Below are 18605 nucleotides of genomic sequence, written 5' to 3'. Positions count from 1 at the left end.
TTCCCTCCTTGCTGCCTACTGAACTCACCATCCATTGTAAAAAAGAAGCTGGAGTCCTTCTTGGTCAGAAGAGATGGACTAGAGGTGTCATACAACTCACATCGTCTGTGGAGAGAGAAGGAGGAGTGAGGGGTAACAAGGGGAACAAAAGCAAATAGAAAAACATTGTGCAGAGCTCTGTAGCAAGCATTTACCTTATATCAGAGCTTGATTCAGATCAACACACATAGGCTCTGCTGTATAATGTCCTCTATGTTGCTGCAGCTTGTGTCTGTGAGCTAAAAAAGTGAATGAAGAGCAGGCATTCCCCTCTCTGTGCTGTGCTGTCTATGGGAAAAATCTGCAGCTCATCTCCTTCCCCAGTTACCAGTGGATTGTAAGTTATGGACACACCATGCAAAGGGGGAAACTGGTGAGAATGCAGGATAAAAGTCACATAACAACCATATATAGGGTAGCTCCTGATGGACACACACTTTCTTTTTCTTTTAACGGCCTTCAATCTCAAGCCATGACGACTTGATGGCTGAACTATTAGTAGGAGGATCGATCTTATGCAAACCAAAATAGGTCCACTAGGGTCTTCTCCACCGTTATCTTGGTAATATCAAACCATTGGGTTGCTGCTCTTCCTCTTTACCTTGTTCCTTCTATTTTCCGATAGTTACATCAAAGTTTTTTTAATGATCTTCAGCTCAAATTCGTGCCATGGCAACTTGATGGATGAACACTCTGTAGTAAGATCAATCTTGTGCAAGCATAGATAGGTGTACTAAGGTCTTCTTTGCCGTTATCTTGATATTATCAAGCCATCAGGTTTCTTGTCTTCCTATACACTTTGTTCCTTTTTTTCTTACGACCATGATGTCCTTCTCCAGCGATTGTTCTCGTCGTATGATATTCCAAAGTAGGCAAGTCATAGCTTTTAGTGGCTCGATTTATTCCAATATTGATTTGTTTTTTCTTGCCATCCATGGCCATGGTATTGATAACATCCCTATCCAGCAACACATTTCAAAGGCGTTGGTTCTTCTTTTGTCTTGTTCCCTTTCAAAAAGAATAGTGGATTTAAAAATTCTTGAGTCCTAAGATTATTTTCTCTCATATATGTTTTTCAGGTTCTCTTTTTTTAATACACTTAATGGTTATAAATATATTAGATTTTGTTCTTATTCTTCTTATTCTGTTATTATACTTGATATATTGAACACATATACAGTTAGGTCCAGAAATATTTGGACAGTGACACAATTTTCGCGAGTTGGGCTCTGCATGCCACCACATTGGATTTGAAATGAAACCTCTACAACAGAATTCAAGTGCAGATTGTAACGTTTAATTTGAAGGTTTGAACAAAAATATCTGATAGAAATTGTAGGAATTGTACACATTTCTTTACAAACACGCCACATTTTAGGAGGTCAAAAGTAATTGGACAAATAAACCAAACCCAAACAAAATATTTTTATTTTCAATATTTTGTTGCGAATCCTTTGGAGGCAATCACTGCCTTAAGTCTGGAACCCATGGACATCACCAAACGCTAGGTTTCCTCCTTCTTAATGCTTTGCCAGGCCTTTACAGCAGCAGCCTTCAGGTCTTGCTTGTTTGTGGGTCTTTCCGTCTTAAGTCTGGATTTGAGCAAGTGAAATGCATGCTCAATTGGGTTAAGATCTGGTGATTGACTTGGCCATTGCAGAATGTTCCACTTTTTTGCACTCATGAACTCCTGGGTAGCTTTGGCTGTATGCTTGGGGTCATTGTCCATCTGTACTATGAAGCGCCGTCCGATCAACTTTGCGGCATTTGGCTGAATCTGGGCTGAAAGTATATCCCGGTACACTTCAGAATTCATCCGGCTACTCTTGTTTGCTGTTATGTCATCAATAAACACAAGTGACCCAGTGCCATTGAAAGCCATGCATGCCCATGCCATCACGTTGCCTCCACCATGTATTACAGAGGATGTGGTGTGCCTTGGATCATGTGCCGTTCCCTTTCTTCTCCAAACTTTTTTCTTCCCATCATTCTGGTACAGGTTGATCTTTGTCTCATCTGTCCATAGAATACTTTTCCAGAACTGAGCTGGCTTCATGAGGTGTATTTCAGCAAATTTAACTCTGGCCTGTCTATTTTTGGAATTGATGAATGGTTTGCATCTAGATATCAACCCTTTGTATTTACTTTCATGGAGTCTTCTCTTTACTGTTGACTTAGAGACAGATACACCTACTTCACTGAGAGTGTTCTGGACTTCAGTTGATGTTGTGAACGGGTTCTTCTTCACCAAAGAAAGTATGCGGCGATCATCCACCACTGTTGTCATCCGTGGACGCCCAGGCCTTTTTGAGTTCCCAAGCTCACCAGTCAATTCCTTTTTTCTCAGAATGTACCCGACTGTTGATTTTGCTACTCCAAGCATGTCTGCTATCTCTCTGACGGATTTTTTCTTTTTTTTCTGCCTCAGGATGTTCTGCTTCACCTCAATTGAGAGTTTCTTAGACCGCATGTTGTCTGGTCACAGCAACAGCTTCCAAATGCAAAACCACACACCTGTAATCAACCCCAGACCTTTTAACTACTTCATTGATTACAGGTTAACGAGAGAGACGCCTTCAGAGTTAATTGCAGCCCTTAGAGTCCCTTGTCCAATTACTTTTGGTCCCTTGAAAAAGAGGAGGCTATGCATTACAGAGCTATGATTCCTAAACCCTTTCTCCGATTTGGATGTGAAAACTCTCATATTGCAGCTGGGAGTGTGCACTTTCAGCCCATATTATATATATAATTGTATTTCTGAACATGTTTTTGTAAACAGCTAAAATAACAAAACTTGTGTCACTGTCCAAATATTTCTGGACCTAACTGTATATATACTGCTATTTGACTTCCTTTTATCCTTATTCTCTTTTCCCTTGGTTCCCCCCATGCCTTCCATCCCATTTTTCCCTGTATATGTTTATTTTTATTTATTTTTTTTTCCTTTATGTAAAATTTGAAAAATTCAATAAAAATAATTGAATCAAAAAGAAACGCTGATGAGGCTCAGAGAGAAAACATTCCTGACCTTTCCAGAAGGAGCTATTACAATGGATGGAAATGCAGTTTTCATAATACTTTTAAGTCCAGGCAAAGCTTTATAATGACTTTTTTTCTTAAAGAAAATGTTGTGTACTCCATTGTGCTATACCAAATTAATATTTGATAGCTATTATTGTACTTGCTCAGCCCTCGGATGGATAAATGGAACATAAAATCTGTTTTATATAGTACAGTAGGAATATAGCTGCTAAAAACCTAGTGAAACCTATTTGCACTCAATACCTCCAATTCCAATTTTTTTTCTATTAACATGCTGCCTGGAATTCATTCCATACTGTAGCACAGTGCCTGTTTGTGTAAATAAGACACATTTATTTTGCATAGCCTCGGCCACATGCATTGCACAGAGCAGACAGCTCGGGGGTTCAGGACCTCTCCAGACTTTCTATTCAGGGCCGGGTTTTATTTTTTAGAGCAGCATTCCGCTATACTTCATCATTGCCTGCAGCCTTTACAGAGAATCTGTCAGGTGCAATATGCACCCAGAATCACGAGCAGTTCTAAGTGCATATTGCTAATCCTTGCCTAACTGTTCCTGTATCTAGAAGCATAGATCGAGAGATCTTTAGAAAAAGTATTTCTAAAGATTCTTTATAGTAGGCTAATGAGCACAGGGACTACTCAAAAGGGCGTTAGTTCCCTTGGCTAATAGAACCGCTTTGGGCGTGCTATCATGCTAATGAATGCGCAGCATCAGAGGCATGGTTGCTCTCACTTCTGCTGCCAGCGCTGCTTTTCGGCTCAGTGCGCGCGCAATTCGAACGTCCCCGGACTTCTGGTCATGCGCACTACACCAGCTTGAAGCCGTGACACGTATACCTGGCTTCATAAAACACACAACTGGAAGTCCGGTACTTTTGATCAAGCGCACTGAGCCAAAATCCAGCATCGAGAGCGGTGGCGGCAGAAAGCGGTGAGATGGACCATGCCTCTGATGCTGTTAATTCATTAGCATGTTAGCACTCTCGGACCGACTAGCCCTTGCAATTAGTCACTGGCCTCATTAGCATATTATAAAGGATCTTTAGAAATACTTTTTTAAAGATCCCTTTATCTATGCTAGTGTATACAGGGACTGTTAGGCAGGGATTAGCAATATACACCCAGAACTGCTCGTGGTTCTGGGTGCATATTGGACCCGACAGGTTCACTTTAAAGCTGAAATCACACAAGCAGTTTTATTTTACACAGTTTTTGATGCAGTTTTCAGCGATAGCATTGAGCAAAAGCCATTGATACTAAAACAGTGATAAAAAAATAAACGGAAAGAATTAAGCATTTCTTCTCTTTTGTATCCATGTATGTGTATAGATTAAATAATCACTGTGTTAGAAACAGCACCAAAACAGCTTATAATTCCAGTCAGTGGGTTTATTCAGTTGTAGTGGTTGTACTGTACATTTGGAGAATCCAAAACCAAACTGAAAAGTAAAAGATAAAATACGCACAACCCTAGAGAAATTCTATAAAAAAAAAATATATCATTGTTGTGGATGTGTTCTCATTGCGAGTTCTTCTGTGGGGGGTTCTTCTGTGGGGCGTTCTTCTGTGGGGCACACACTTCCGTTACTTCTTGAATGGTGCGTGCATTACTAGAACGTCCTACTGGGATGGTTTGTACTGGAAGGGTTTGGGATTGCTGATTACTCTTCACCGTCTCCTGTTTACTCGGCTGATCAGTAGAAGCTTTTCTTTCTGGCGTGTTGTAATATCCTTGAGTAGTCTTTTTTGGTGGTTGTGAGATGACTGGCGCAGCATTATGACTTCCCCCAACGTAGGCTTGTGGACTGTAGATGTATCGGTATGGAGCAGAAGGTGAATTGTCTGTCACATTCAAGGTGGAATTATCTCCAATTTGAAAATTTGAACAACCGGATATATTTATTGTAGAAGCTGAAATGAGATTAATTCATATTATTTATTGTACACAGAATTTAAGGGATTTTTTAAAAAAATAATACTACAGAAGATGTTTATGGCATCAATAAATTGCTGTTTTCAAGCAGGCTAGCACATTCAGGCTTCTGCCACACTCACGTGAAATTCACGCACGTGCCGAGAGACACGTATTTTCCCTGCGTGTTTCGTGCAGGTAAGTACGTGTCTCTGGTACGTGCGTGACACGTGTGTTCTACGTGTGCTATCCGCGATAGCACACGTAGAACCGGTAATTAACATACTCACCTGGTCCTTCCTGCTGTCCGCGCTGCTGTCCAGGGTGCTGATCCTCGGTCTCCAGCCCTCCCGTCTCCCCGCTGCTGCTGCTGCCAGGCAGTGAAGTGAATATTCAATGAGAATAATGAGCGGCGGTCGGCAGCAAGAGGCAGCAGCGGCAGAGACAGGAGGGCTGGAGAAGGTGAGTTAATGTTTTTTTTTTTTTCACTGACATGTGTGTTTTCTCCGGCGCGTGTCACACGGGACCGCATCCACACTACACCCGTGTGGTACGGGTGCGGGCCGTGTGACACCCGTGCTGCGGGAGAAATCACTGACATGTCAGCGCTTTGAAAAACGCACACACGTACAAACGCACACGGACACACGTTCCGTGTGGTTTTACGTGTGTGTGCCTGCTACAATAGGGTAGCATTGGTTAACGTGTCTCCGTGCCGCCGGTACGTGTAAAAAATGACAAACACGTGCCGGCAGCACGGATGTGTGTCGCAAGCCTCACACAGTGATCAAAAAGCAATCCCCACCCCATTATGGAGTCAGATTTTACCATCCAATGTAAAATGGCTTTACCCCTTTCCATGATCGTTGCATCAGTTCCAGACGCTTTTCTTGCAATTTCTTTAAAATGCATCAGTCATCAGATTTCGTGAACATTATTAAAAAGGTCTCTTAGTTCTGATGACTCTGATGTACTAAAATTGAAAACTTACAGTGGATATGATATAAAAAGTCTATACACCTCTGTTAAAATGGCATGATTTTGTCATATAAAAAAATTATACCAAGGAGAATATTTCAGAACGTTTTCCATTTTTAATGTTACACATAATGTGTACAATTCAATTGAAAAATAAACTTAAATCTTTTCAGAGTGGAAAAAGAAAATTGGAGAAGTAAAATAATGTGGTTGCATCAATAAGAACATCATTACACAGCATTCAGTCTTTTCGGGTAGCAGTTTATCAGCATGGCTGTATTGCAAATATAAAAATGGCTATTTTTGAGTTTATACATTATGTTAAACTATAACATATTGTTTAATCAGACAGACAAAGTGTACATGGTTACAAAATCGTGTCTATACTTAAGGGGTACTTTTCACATAGCAAGATCGCTAGCGAGATCACTGCTGAGTCACGGTTTTTGTGACGCAGCAGTGACCTCATTAGCGATCTCGCTGTGTGTGACACTGAGCAGTGATCTGGCCCCTGCTGTGAGATCGCTGCTCGTTACACACAGTGCTGGTTCATTTTTTTATTGTTGCTCTCCTGCTGTTAAGCACACATCGCTGTGTGTGACAGCGAGAGAGCAACAATCAGAATGTGCAAGGAGCAGGGAGCCGGCGTCTGACAGCCTGCGGTAAGCTGTAACCAAAGTAAACATCGGGTAACCAAGGTGGTTACCCGATATTTACCTTAGTTACTAGCGTCCGCTGCTCTCACGCTGCCAGTGCCAGCTCCCTGCTCCCTGCACACGTAGCCGGATTACACATCGGGTAAATAAGCAAAGGTTTGCTTATTAACCTGATGTGTACTGTGGCTACGAGTGCAGGGAGCCAGCACTAAGCGGTTTGCACTGGTAACCAATGTAAATATCAGGTAACCATACCCGACGTTTACCATGGTTAGCAGTGTCCGCAGCTTCCATATGCCGGCTCCCTGCAAGCGCAGCATCACTTCCACGTCGCTGCTGGCTGGGGGCTGGTCACTGGTCGCTGGTGAGATCTGTCTGTTTGACAGCTCACCAGCAACCATGTAGCGGCGCACCAGTGATCCTGACCAGGTCAAATCGCTGGTGGGATCGCTGGTGCGTCGCTAAAGTGTGACAGTACCCTAAGGGTTTCTGTGTGTTTGTCTTGAATATACAGACAGACAATATATCCATTGTATCAGAATCCTTATGATTTACTTACCTCAAATATCTAATGTTTTGTGTGTTTGCTATCCATTGAAACAGAAACTGATTTATTTAGTTCAACAATCTGATCTTTTATGTGTTTTCTATATACACAGACAGACAATATAACAATTGTAACAGAAACTCTGATTTACCTAGCTCAAATACCTAATGTGCATTCTTGGGAGATTTGAATTCTGTGGGTTTATTACCCCATTGTTTGATGTGTGGTGTATCTCTGATTCATCTATGCCCAAAGATTGGCTATCAAAGGGCATGGATCAATAAGACATTACACATTAACTCTAAGGTTTGTAATTTTTGTGCAAACCTCTATTTAAGATCAGATGAAGTATAGCAAAGGCAGAAGCTCATGTACCTGCACTGAGACGTCCGGTCAGTGTTGGGATTTTTTCCAGGAGTTCTCTGTCCTTAGTGTGCTTCTCTGATGGATATTCCAGGCAGATGATGTTCAAAAACTCCTTGGTGATGTACAGTCATATGAAAAAGTTTGGACACCCCTACTAATGTTAACCTTTTTTCTTTATAAGAATTTGTGTTTTTGCAACATCTATTTCAGTTTCATATATCTAATAACTGATGGACTCAGTAATATTTCTGGATTGAAATGAGGTTTATTGTACTAACAGAAAATGTGCAATCCACATTTAAACAAAATTTGACCGGTGCAAAAGTATGGGCACCTTAACATAAAAGTGACATTAATATTTTGTAGATCCTTCTTTTGCAAAAAATAACAGCCTCTAGTCGCTTCCTGTAGCTTTTAATGAGTTCCTAGATCCTGGATGGAGGTATATTTGACCATTCCAGTTTAGAAAACAATTCAAGTTCAGTTAAGTTTGATGGTCGCCGAGCATGGACACGACGCTTCAAATCATCCCACAGATGTTCAATGATATTCAGGTCTGGGGACTGGGATGACCATTCCAGAACATTGTAATTGTTCCTCTGCATGAATGCCTGAGTAGATTTGGAGCGGTGTTTTGGATCATTGTCTTGCTGAAATATCCATCCCCTGCGTAACTTCAACTTCGTCACTGATTCTTGCACATTATTGTTAAGAATCTGCTGATACTGATTTGAATCCATGCGACCCTCAACTTTAACAAGATTCCCGGTGCCGGCATTGGCCACACAGCCCCAAAGCATGATGGAACCTCCACCAAATTTTACTGTGGGTAGTAAGTGCTTTTCTTGGAATGCCGTGTTTTTTTGCCTCCATGCATAACGCCTTTTTGTATGACCAAACAACTCAATCTTTGTTTCATCAGTCCACAGGACCTTCTTCCAAAATGTAACTGGCTTGTCCAAATGTGCTTTTGCATACCTCAGGCGACTGTTTGTGGCGTGCTTACAGAAACGGCTTCTTTTGCATCCTTCTCCCATACAGCTTCTCCTTGTGCAACGTGCGCTGTATTGTTGACCGATGCACATTGACACCATCTGCAGCAAGATGAAGCTGCAGGTCTTTGGAGGTGGTATGTGGATTGTCCTTGACTGTTCTCACCATTTTTCTTTTCTGCCTTACTGATATTTTTCTTGGCCTGCCACTTCTGGGCTTAACAAGAACTGTACCTGTGTTCTTCCATTTCCTTACTATGTTCCTCACAGTGGAACCTGACAGTTTAAATCTCTGAGACAACTTTTTGTATCCTTCCCCTGAACAACTAGGTTGAATAATCTTTGTTTTCAGATCATTTGAGAGTTGTTTTGAGGAGCCCATGATGCCACTCTTCATAGGAGATTCAAATAGGAGAACAATTTGCAAGTGGCCACCTTATATACCTTTTCTCATGGTTGGATACACTGCCTATGAAGTTCAAAGCTCAATGAGGTTACAAAACAAATTTAGTGCTTTAGTAAGTCAGTAAAAAGTAGTTAGGAGTGTTCAAATCAAGAAATTGATAAGGGTGCCCAAACTTTTGCACCGGTCAAATTTTGTTTAAATGCGGATTGCACATTTTCTGTTAGTACAATAAACCTCATTTCAATACAGAAATATTACTGAGTCCATCAGTTATTAGATATATGAAACTGAAATAGCTGTTGCAAAAGCCCAAATTGTTATAAAGAAAAAAGGTTAACATTAATAGGGGTGCCCAAACTTTTTCATATGACTGTAAGTATTTAACTGTACATAACCTTTGTATATTGAATATACAAAAGTGTACACAATATCATACTTTTCCTTTAAGTTTGTATTTCATATTGACCTTTATAATAAAATTACTTGATTGCCTTCTTTAAAGTTGTATCTGAATCTTAGTGTTAAAAAATATAGCAAAACAATGGCACATCTAGAATTGGCAATCTTTGCCCACTCTTCCTTCCAGTAGCGCTCAAAATCTGTCAGATTGTGATAGAATCTCCGGTGTACAGAGTCCTCTTCAGGTCAACATACATATTTTCAATTAGATTCAGGTCTGGTCCCTGGCTGCACCACTCCAAAACTTTGATCTTATAGGGAAGCTGTTCATTTGGAGGTATGCTTAGCATCGTTGTTGTGCTGAAAGGTGAAATTCATCTTCAGCTTTTTAGCAGATGCCTGAAGGTTTTGTTTCATCATTAATATTTGGAATTGTTCATAATTTCCTCAACCTTGACTAAAGCTCTAGTTCCAGCTACTGAAAAACAGCTACAAAACATAATGATGTCTACACCATGCTTCACTGTGGGTATGATGTTCTTTTGGTCAAATGATTCTTCTTGGTATAATTTTTTTAAATGACAAAAACCTGAGATTTTAACAGTGATGTATAGAATTTATATCCACTATATGTCGCACAATATAATACTGTATAATCTGCAAATTAAAATTAGTCTGCATAAAATGCTTATTCTACTATTACACACGGTAACTTGCACAAAAGATTATGCAGACATTCTGACAAAGTACACAAGCCTCATCAAGTCTAGGAGACCTATGTTGAAAATATATACAGTTTTTACAGTGAAATCTGGTGACCGATCTTTGAGACAAGGTTTACCTACATATGTTCTTAACAAACAGTGGCAGAGGGCATGGAACAACCACAGTTAGGACCTTTCACTCCAAGGTCCCCATTGCAGCTACATGGTCTGTGATAGTTTTTTTCTACTTCTTGTACCTGCATTAGACTCACATTTATAGAGAATATATTCTTTTAAATGGGATTTCTGCTTTCCGCAAAGGGGACCCCAAACACTAAAGGGTACTTTACACACTGTGACATCGCTAGCAATCTCATTAGCGATGTGCGATCGTTCGGATCGCACATGTGTAAAATGGCCTAGGTGCGATCTCGAAAGATCGCACTTGCGATCTAGAATTTCACATCGCTAATGAGATCGCTAGCGATGTCGCAGCGTGTAAAGTACCCTTTACAGGCATGTCAAAATAGCAAAAGCAGATGATGCTCATCCCCTTCCGCTTCACCATTGCTTAGGTTGCAGCAGTGATGTCACATCAACAGCAGCGAATCACTGAGCTCAGCTGTTCTGTCGATGGAGAAGGCACAAACATTTTAACATTTTGTTTGATTTTCTATTGCAGATCTGTGAGTAGAAAATCCACAGTGTATTACAGTAGTTGCATTGTGTACGAGATTTCATGAAATCTTATCTATGCACTACCGAAAAAATCCCCTATGTGACTTTTCAGTTTGCTGCATGTTAATTTCTGATAGGTATTTGCACTGCTTACAAATGGTAGGGTAGATCCTGTGGCAAATCTGTAGCATTTCCAGAATGAAATCTGCAACAAAAAATGCATAATTTGATGTGCTTTTTGCTGTGGTGGATTTTCTGCAGTCGAAAAGTCCCATGTAGACATCGAGGGAGAAGAATTTCCAGCGGCACTCTCCAAATATTGTACAAACTCTTCTTTATTTCGTTATGTTAATAGTGAAGTTACAAGCAAGGGGAAAAGTGCAATGCATATGGAGGCGATGGTTGTTTGGCAGTCACTAGTGCTTCTACGGGGAATGGATATGCCCTTAGGATATGTGCAGGTCATATCTGCTTGCAATATCCGCAGTACAATTACGGTAACTGTGTAAATGGACAGGCCATGAAAGCACGATGAATGGCATCCGTGTGTTGACCATTCATATTATGGAGATATGTGAGTGAATAAACCATAGCTTACTACACGTGAATTGTGTATGAGATTTGGCCAAATATTACCCACATGTTTGGGAACAGATCCATGGCGTGACATCTGTGTGCTGTCCATTCATGTCAAGGGAGTGTATGAGTTTGGACAACAAATTGGACCAAACTCCGACTTCTCAGTTTTTGGGGTGTTTTTTGCAGTCTGTGGTCTGGACATATGAAAAGGACCATGAAATAAAATGTTTCTGAATAGCACACGTATGCGATAAAGAGGCATGTGAATGACGTCTTACAGTTGTACTAGGTTGGCTGTGTGGTATTTTTTTTTAACTCTACGCGAAACGTAGCTGGAACAGTGGAGACAGTTATTATATTTTGTTATTTTAGGCTGGCGATATTCATTCATGTTTATCCAGCAATACGTTTTTTTCTTTGCTTTTTTCACTTTCTACAATAAGGGCAGTTTAATTAATGCTGTCTAATCTTTATGCCATGTTAAGATATACCAGGCTGTCAGAACATGCACCAAATGTATCACATTGCTGCACACCGTGTGATCGAATTGAGGCATGTTGCTATAACACAATTTTTACTTCATGCATTTAACAACTCGGCAAATCCACTCTCCTTTTTCTAGACTCTTTTAAAGATCGTCTAGTAAAACTCTTTTCTTTTTCATCTTATGGTATTAATTACTATTTTGGGCACCAAATTCTTCAAAATGGCTCACATGATTATTGAATTTGGCGTAAAGTCAAAGATTATCTTTTTTTTTTTTGTTTTCAACTGCTTTTGAGACTTTTTTTGTGCCAAAAGTCAAGTTTCACAAAATGGTTCAGAAATTATGCCAAAATAATTGCATACTCAAAATGACACCAGTGGGGGACTTGAGATGCGCTAAATTTTGTGACTTCTTTAAAAAGTCAAAATTTCTGAATCAAACTAAAAACTTCCGGAAATGTTAAACTATGGCCACAAAGCGGGAAACAAAAAAATAAAAACAAAAAACAGCCAAGAACAGATAAAATAGGCTTAAAAAGGCACAAATAGATTGAATTAGGTGCAAATGAAAAAAATGCAAAACACAAAACTAAACAAAAAACAGGCACAAAGGTAAAAATGAACCCATGCCAAAAAAGTGTCTGAAACAAGTTTTGCATACAGCATTGGTACCAATTGTTGAGTAAATTACGCCTCAATATTCTTTAGATCCATATGACTGGGATGTTATAAACCCTAATGCACATTGTATCACACATTATTGGTAGTGGGCTGTGCGATTACACACTGCTTATAACGATTTAGTTCATAGAAAGGGATATTCATTAAAAATGAAATGATTAATTTCCAAATCCTGTCATCTTTCTCTAAAACACATCTCTTCTCCCTGTCTTTACCTGACACCGCTAAAACAATAATTCACGCTTCAATCATTTCTCGTCTAGACTATTATAACCTAATTCCACACTTTACGTACGAGTTATACTAACACCTCTGTGCTTTGTTATTACTGTCACTATTTTCTGTAGAATTAGAGTGATCGTCTAAAACGCTGCACCATCCAATGTCTAGGCTCTTACGTATGCATCTAATGCCACTATGATGGCGACATGCTACATTAAGCAGGGCCGTTCCCATTTCTATAGCTGCTACGTGTGCATTTCTGTCTCCCTCTACCAACCCACTTGTGCTTTTTACTACCCTCTTCCTCCCTTATTACATTGACACACTCCTTGTTGTAGGACTTCTCCCGTGCTGCACCCATTACGTTGAACTCACTACAGTGGACTACTGACCTTCATCCTTACATAGGCATGTTTTAACAGATCCTGTCATCAGTTTTTATACCCCAAGCTAATGTCATCTATGTAAAGGTAATGTAATATTGATTACATCCATGTTTTTTTTTAGAAATCTGGGTTTACATTTTTGAGAGTTTTTTTTAAATTGTTATGTAAATGAACCACAAGTGCAATGGGTGGCACTGCACTTACAGCTCTGTTGCCTCTCTTTTCTTTTCACTGCCAGTCTCATGCCAGTAACAGACAGGTTACTTTTCTTTTAGAGTCTTGCCTCTGTCGCCCGAGATCTAGGACAAGTGCTGACAGTGTCTGACACAATCTGCATGCATAGTTTGCAGATTATGCGAGACACTGACCATCTTCTTCACTGGGACGTCTGTAGAGGAAACGAGCAGAAGGAATGAAGAAGACGGTTAGTATCTGGCGAGGTCTACAAACTATGTTGATTATGCTAGACACTGACAGGACCTTACTGCGCATGCACCACTACAGGGAATGATGGCACTTGTACATGATCTCAGTGGAAGAAGCAGGTCACTGAAAGAAGGGTGATAGGCGGCAGACAGGCAAAAGGGAAGAGAGGCAGCAGAGCTGTAAGAACAGCACCCACCCACCAAACTTGCTGCTCATGTGCCTAACAATTCAACCCCAAAATGTTCTAAAATGTAAACCCACATTTCTAAAATGTAAGTGTGTTGCCCAGGGAATGGGGTACTCGGTCCCGGACAGTATATATAATTGGGAATGTCACTGTAGTGGCCGTTGCCCGGGTCCGTGCACTAGGTGCTTTTTTATAAAGGGAATGTTTACAGGGGAGATAATAGTTAATGTTCATGTGACGCCACCTGCGGGTTGCGGTTATGATTGTGGAACCGCCGCTGCTAAGCTGATGTGGGTACTCCCAGAGCTGGTGGTAATGGCAACTGTGATGGTAGGCCCTCCACAGGTAGGGCTAAGCCTGGGAGGTATGTGATGTAGTAATAATGGAGGCCACACCGGGGTTGTAATGAACAGTCCTTACTCACTTTTAACCTGTCGACGGCGGGTTCAGGTCCCTGTATTCCAGTGCCTGTTTAGTGACTCAGTTGCTCTGTCCCGGTGTAGTTGAGACCCCAAAGCTTGAAGGTTTTGGGGTCCCCCAGCTGTGATACAGCTGTCTGTCAGTTCGGCTGGCAGTGTGGATCCTGTGGGAAGGTATGTGTCCGAACCCCGATCCTTGCTTTACTGCGGATGCCCCCGGATCTGTAGGTCAGTGAGGCCCGTGGATGACCCTCACTGTGCAGGTTTTGCCAGGCCATATGAAACTGTCGCCTGACCCAGGGCCCTGTGCTCCGTGCGTGCCCAGGTTCCAGTTGTGCTCCCTCGAACCGTCCCTGGGGTCTTGACTCCGGCCCAGAGGTACTTAGGTGCCCCTATGCTTTCAACCTGACACGTGCCCCTGGGTCACCTTTACACGGACCCAGCTCCAGGCACACTTCCTCCTGCATCTCATATTGTGCTCTCTCTCCTCCGACTCTAACCGACTGGCTTGCCCCCTCCCACCAGGTGGTCTAGTCCCTTGGCTGGCTCTGCCCACTGGGTGGCCCTCCCCTTATCTGACTAACCCTTTGAGCCCTGGTGTGAGTGGCAACTGGGAATTTAGGTGTGTGCAGGTGTTACTGGCACTGGTGTTCCAGGTCCCAGGGGGTAGGTCCTCCATCCCCGTGAGGATGCAGTTCCCTGTAGTGCCGAGTGGCTCAGGGGCGCTACATAAGTACAAATGTAATCGTAACAGCTCCATCACATAGAAGGCATTAGGTTCGGGTAGGCAACCCTGATGACAGGTATCCATTAAGAAGGCCTATGTCAGAAAACTTTAGTCCATGCCCCATACACAACCATACCCCATCCACAACCAGACTGTAGATATCTACACGCCTCCATTGATTACGTGTCATTTTACTGGCTCGATAGCTGGTTTGATAGCTCACAAGTAGTGATAAGCGAGCTCTACCAGGTTTGATATTCTTAACAAGCAGTCGGATGGGCTCGATTTGTGTACCGAGTATAATGGAAGTCAATGGCAAGATGTTCCGGACAAATGTTTAAGTTTCCCATTGAAACACAGTACACAAATCGAGCCCGTCTGATTGCTCATTAAGAGTACCAAGCACCTCAGCATGGTAGTGCGTGCTCATCACGTCTCACCAGTTGCAAACCGCTGTGTAATATATTGTATCTACATACAAAGAGATTATTTATTCATTATTCTAAGATCTGCCACTGGACATTATTTCAGTCTGAGTATAGTCAGTGAAATATACTTACATTTAGATTGCAAAGGTTGCTGAAAATTCAAGTACTGAAAAGAGAAATAAAAAATGTTTCTAAAATTATGCTTATAGTCACATATGAGTATTATTTTTTAAGGGTTATTCCTATGTTATAAAGTTAAAGCCTATCACTTGAATATGTCACTACATTTTTGATTGGTAGGGGACCAAACCTTTTAGATACCCATCAATTCACCGATTAAAGGGGGTGTCCAGGCCTCAGACAAAATTCTGTAGTCACTCTATATAACCATAGACTGCAGAATCGTGACAATGTCCAGTGTTATCACAATTCCCTTGTATTCCATGTGCTACTGAGCAGTCATGTGACCACATGTGTGTTATTTGTATACTTGCAGTCAGGAGATGACTAGAGTCATCTGGCCTCTCAAAAAAATCACTTCAACTGGGAGAAACCGAATGGGTCTAGTTCTCATGTGACTGCAAATATGCAAATGGTAAATATGTGGTCACATGAAAACCAACTTGCGTAGAGACTACTGGGGAATCATGACACACTAGAGTTAGTGCAGACTTTCATCTCAAGCCTGGAAAATCCCTTTTATGTACAGCTGGGTACTTAGTGACACTGTACATTCTGCTCCAGCCTACACAGAAAAGCTATTAGGAATGTTTTATTATTATTATTATTATTATTATTATTATTATTATTATAATAATAGTTTCACTTGAATGGGATCATTCTGCAGTTCCCTGCACAGCGGAAGCCAGGGTACCCCATTAATATGCTTTACATGTATCATACTAGAAGTATCACATAATGTACTTTAGTGTTCTCAGATTACTGACAATGTAGCTGCTGTGTAGTCAAAACTATTGATCCCACAGTAATTTTCACTTACACAGCACGTTTTGTTCCGCTTGTCCACGCCCCTATCCACACGCATTTACCATTTCTTTCTACCGTAGCAGCAAATAACAGAGGGGATGGTGGCAGCCAGGGACTTTAAGCCCCAAACTGCAGCATGTAGATCCAAATCCAGGACTATCTCACTGTGTCCGGGATGGTTAAGACTAGAGATGAGTGGATCAATTCACGGGACTTCAGTCAAGCGTCCAGGTCAGTGGTACCCTGGAAGAGAGGCCTGCGAATCTCTTACCTTCCAGCATCCCTGGTGTGGCATTTGATTATTTCAACAAAGATTTTGTTAAATGCATACTGTTGGTTCTACTCAAAGCATTTCTATGTGCTGATTCCGAATTTGCAATCAGAATTTTCCTATTGGGCGCCAATTTTCCATACTTTTGTTTTTTCCCCCCAATATATTTAGCCTACATTGCCTTTTCATAAATGACTTTGGCTTTTTAGGTGCTGCGATTGCCATATCTTTTCACTGTTCTTATGAAATCAGTTTATCTTCATACTTAGGTAAGAAAGAGCTCCAGTTTTTTCCAAGGTTGACTAATCTTTGTGCACTTTGGGGTTTCATGAGTTACGTGCCAAAAAGCTTCATTATCTCACTGTCTTTTGTGAACAGCAGTTGTATTTTTATCACGAAGTTTTCTTTTGGATTAAACTGTTATTAAAATAAATTTAATTTTAATTCTGTTGTTCTTGTGCCGTAGGACATCTTGGTGAACATATCATACAGTTGTGTAAATGGCCCAAAAACAACTTTTGCTATATTTGTTGCAAAGTGACTTTAAAATCACAGAAAAGAAGCATAAACGTCTTTGGTGAAGATCAAAACAAACTTTGGTCCCAGATTTGTTTCTCATCTTATGCTACATGTCTCACAAGTTGGCTTAGTGGTAAACCATGGCACATGGCATTTCCTGTTCCAATTTTATGGAGGCAGCCAAAGAGAACATACTACAGATTGCTATTTCTGTATGACAAAGACTGCTGGGAGTACAAGTAACACAAGAAATTCAGTGAAATATCCAAACATTCCTTCAGCAATTAGGCCGGTCTCACACTTCTCAGCGCTAACAGTCCCCACTCCACCAACATCTATGACCTTGGACCCGGAAGAAGACTCAGCTGCCGATTTGGTTGAAGAAGAAGCTGATCTAATTTTCTAGGCCATGAGTCCAGGGAGCATCCCAAACTAAATCAGGTTGATCTAAATAATTTTGTTTGTGAGCTGAACCTTTCAAAAAGCCAGGCAGTGATTTTGGTTTTGAGGCTCAAAGGCTGGCACTTGCTGGAGCAGAGGACCAACATATGTTCTTTCCACCATAGGCAGCAGGAGCTTGAACACTTATTTTCAATTGAAAATGACCTAGTTTACTGCAACGATGCAAACTCTCTGCAAGATGTAATGGGACAAGAGCACAGACCTCAAGAATGGAGACTTTTATAGACTCTTTAAAAAACAGATAAAATCTGTACTTCTGCATAATGATAACAAAGATCCATATGTTCCTCTTTATTATGGAGCAAGTCTGAAAGAAACATATGAAAATATTTGCCTTCTGCTGTCAAAAATCTGTTACAGAAACTACAAGTGGAAAATTTGTGGGGATCTGAAGGTAATAGTCTTAATGTTTGGGTTGCAACTCAGCTTTACAAAGTTTTATTGTTTTCTCTGCAAATGGGACAACAGAGAAAGCAAAAAAACACTTCCCAAAAAAACAATTTGACTCCTGGAAGGAAGAATGTCCTATATCAGCCTCTGGTGGCTCGAGAAAAGGTTTTCTTTCTGCCATTTCACATAAAACTTCGGCTGATGAAGAACTGTCAAGGTGATGGATCGTGATGGTGAAGGTTTTGCATACTTCAGGAACAAGTTTCCACAAATCAGCAAGGTCAAGATCAAGGAAGGAATTTTCGTGTTGCCAGAAATATGGGAGATGATGAAAGTCACTGATTTCGACAAAAAGTAAGCAAGACTGAGGCACCAGCGTGGGAGTTGTTAAAAAAGTAGCAATGAACTTCCTTGGCAACTATATAGCACCCACAAAACTATAGAGATCTTGTGACTGAGTTAGTACAATGCTACAAAGAATTGGGATGCAATAAGTATCTGAACATACATTTACTGGACTCCCATTTGGATTTTTTCCTCTACAACCTTGGAGATGTCAGAGAGGAGCACGGGGAGCGATTTCATCAGGACTTTGTGCTACTTGAAGACAGTTATAACAAGGAAATGGAGCCCAAAAACGCTCACAGACTACTGTTGGGGACTAAAAGGACACGGTTAACTATTTAAGAATATCAAGTAACTTTTTTTTATTA

The 18605-nt window shown here is 40.9% G+C and overlaps 1 protein-coding gene and 1 long non-coding RNA gene across 2 annotated transcripts in view; one reads left to right on the top strand and one right to left on the bottom strand.

Moving 5' to 3' along the window:
* Positions 1–17218, top strand: part of LOC142246626 (uncharacterized) — a 181834-nt gene extending 164616 nt beyond the window's left edge. Inside the window, exon 4 of the long non-coding RNA XR_012724910.1 lies at positions 16988–17218. This is a non-coding gene — a long non-coding RNA (uncharacterized LOC142246626). The remainder of the gene's footprint in view (positions 1–16987) is intronic.
* Positions 4459–18605, bottom strand: part of RIPK3 (receptor interacting serine/threonine kinase 3) — a 94192-nt gene continuing 80045 nt past the window's right edge. The window contains exons 14-15 of the mRNA XM_075319691.1: positions 15396–15429; positions 4459–4995 (exon numbers count right to left, since the gene is read on the bottom strand). Of these exons, the coding sequence (XP_075175806.1) occupies positions 4604–4995; positions 15396–15429 (426 nt within the window). The 3' untranslated portion in view covers positions 4459–4603. The remainder of the gene's footprint in view (positions 4996–15395; positions 15430–18605) is intronic.

The sequence above is a fragment of the Anomaloglossus baeobatrachus genome, chromosome 1, assembly GCF_048569485.1.
Source record: "Anomaloglossus baeobatrachus isolate aAnoBae1 chromosome 1, aAnoBae1.hap1, whole genome shotgun sequence".
Classification (NCBI taxonomy): Eukaryota; Metazoa; Chordata; class Amphibia; order Anura; family Aromobatidae; genus Anomaloglossus; species Anomaloglossus baeobatrachus.
Note: the sequence above shows the minus strand (reverse complement) of the source record. Positions and strands in the feature narration are given on the sequence as shown.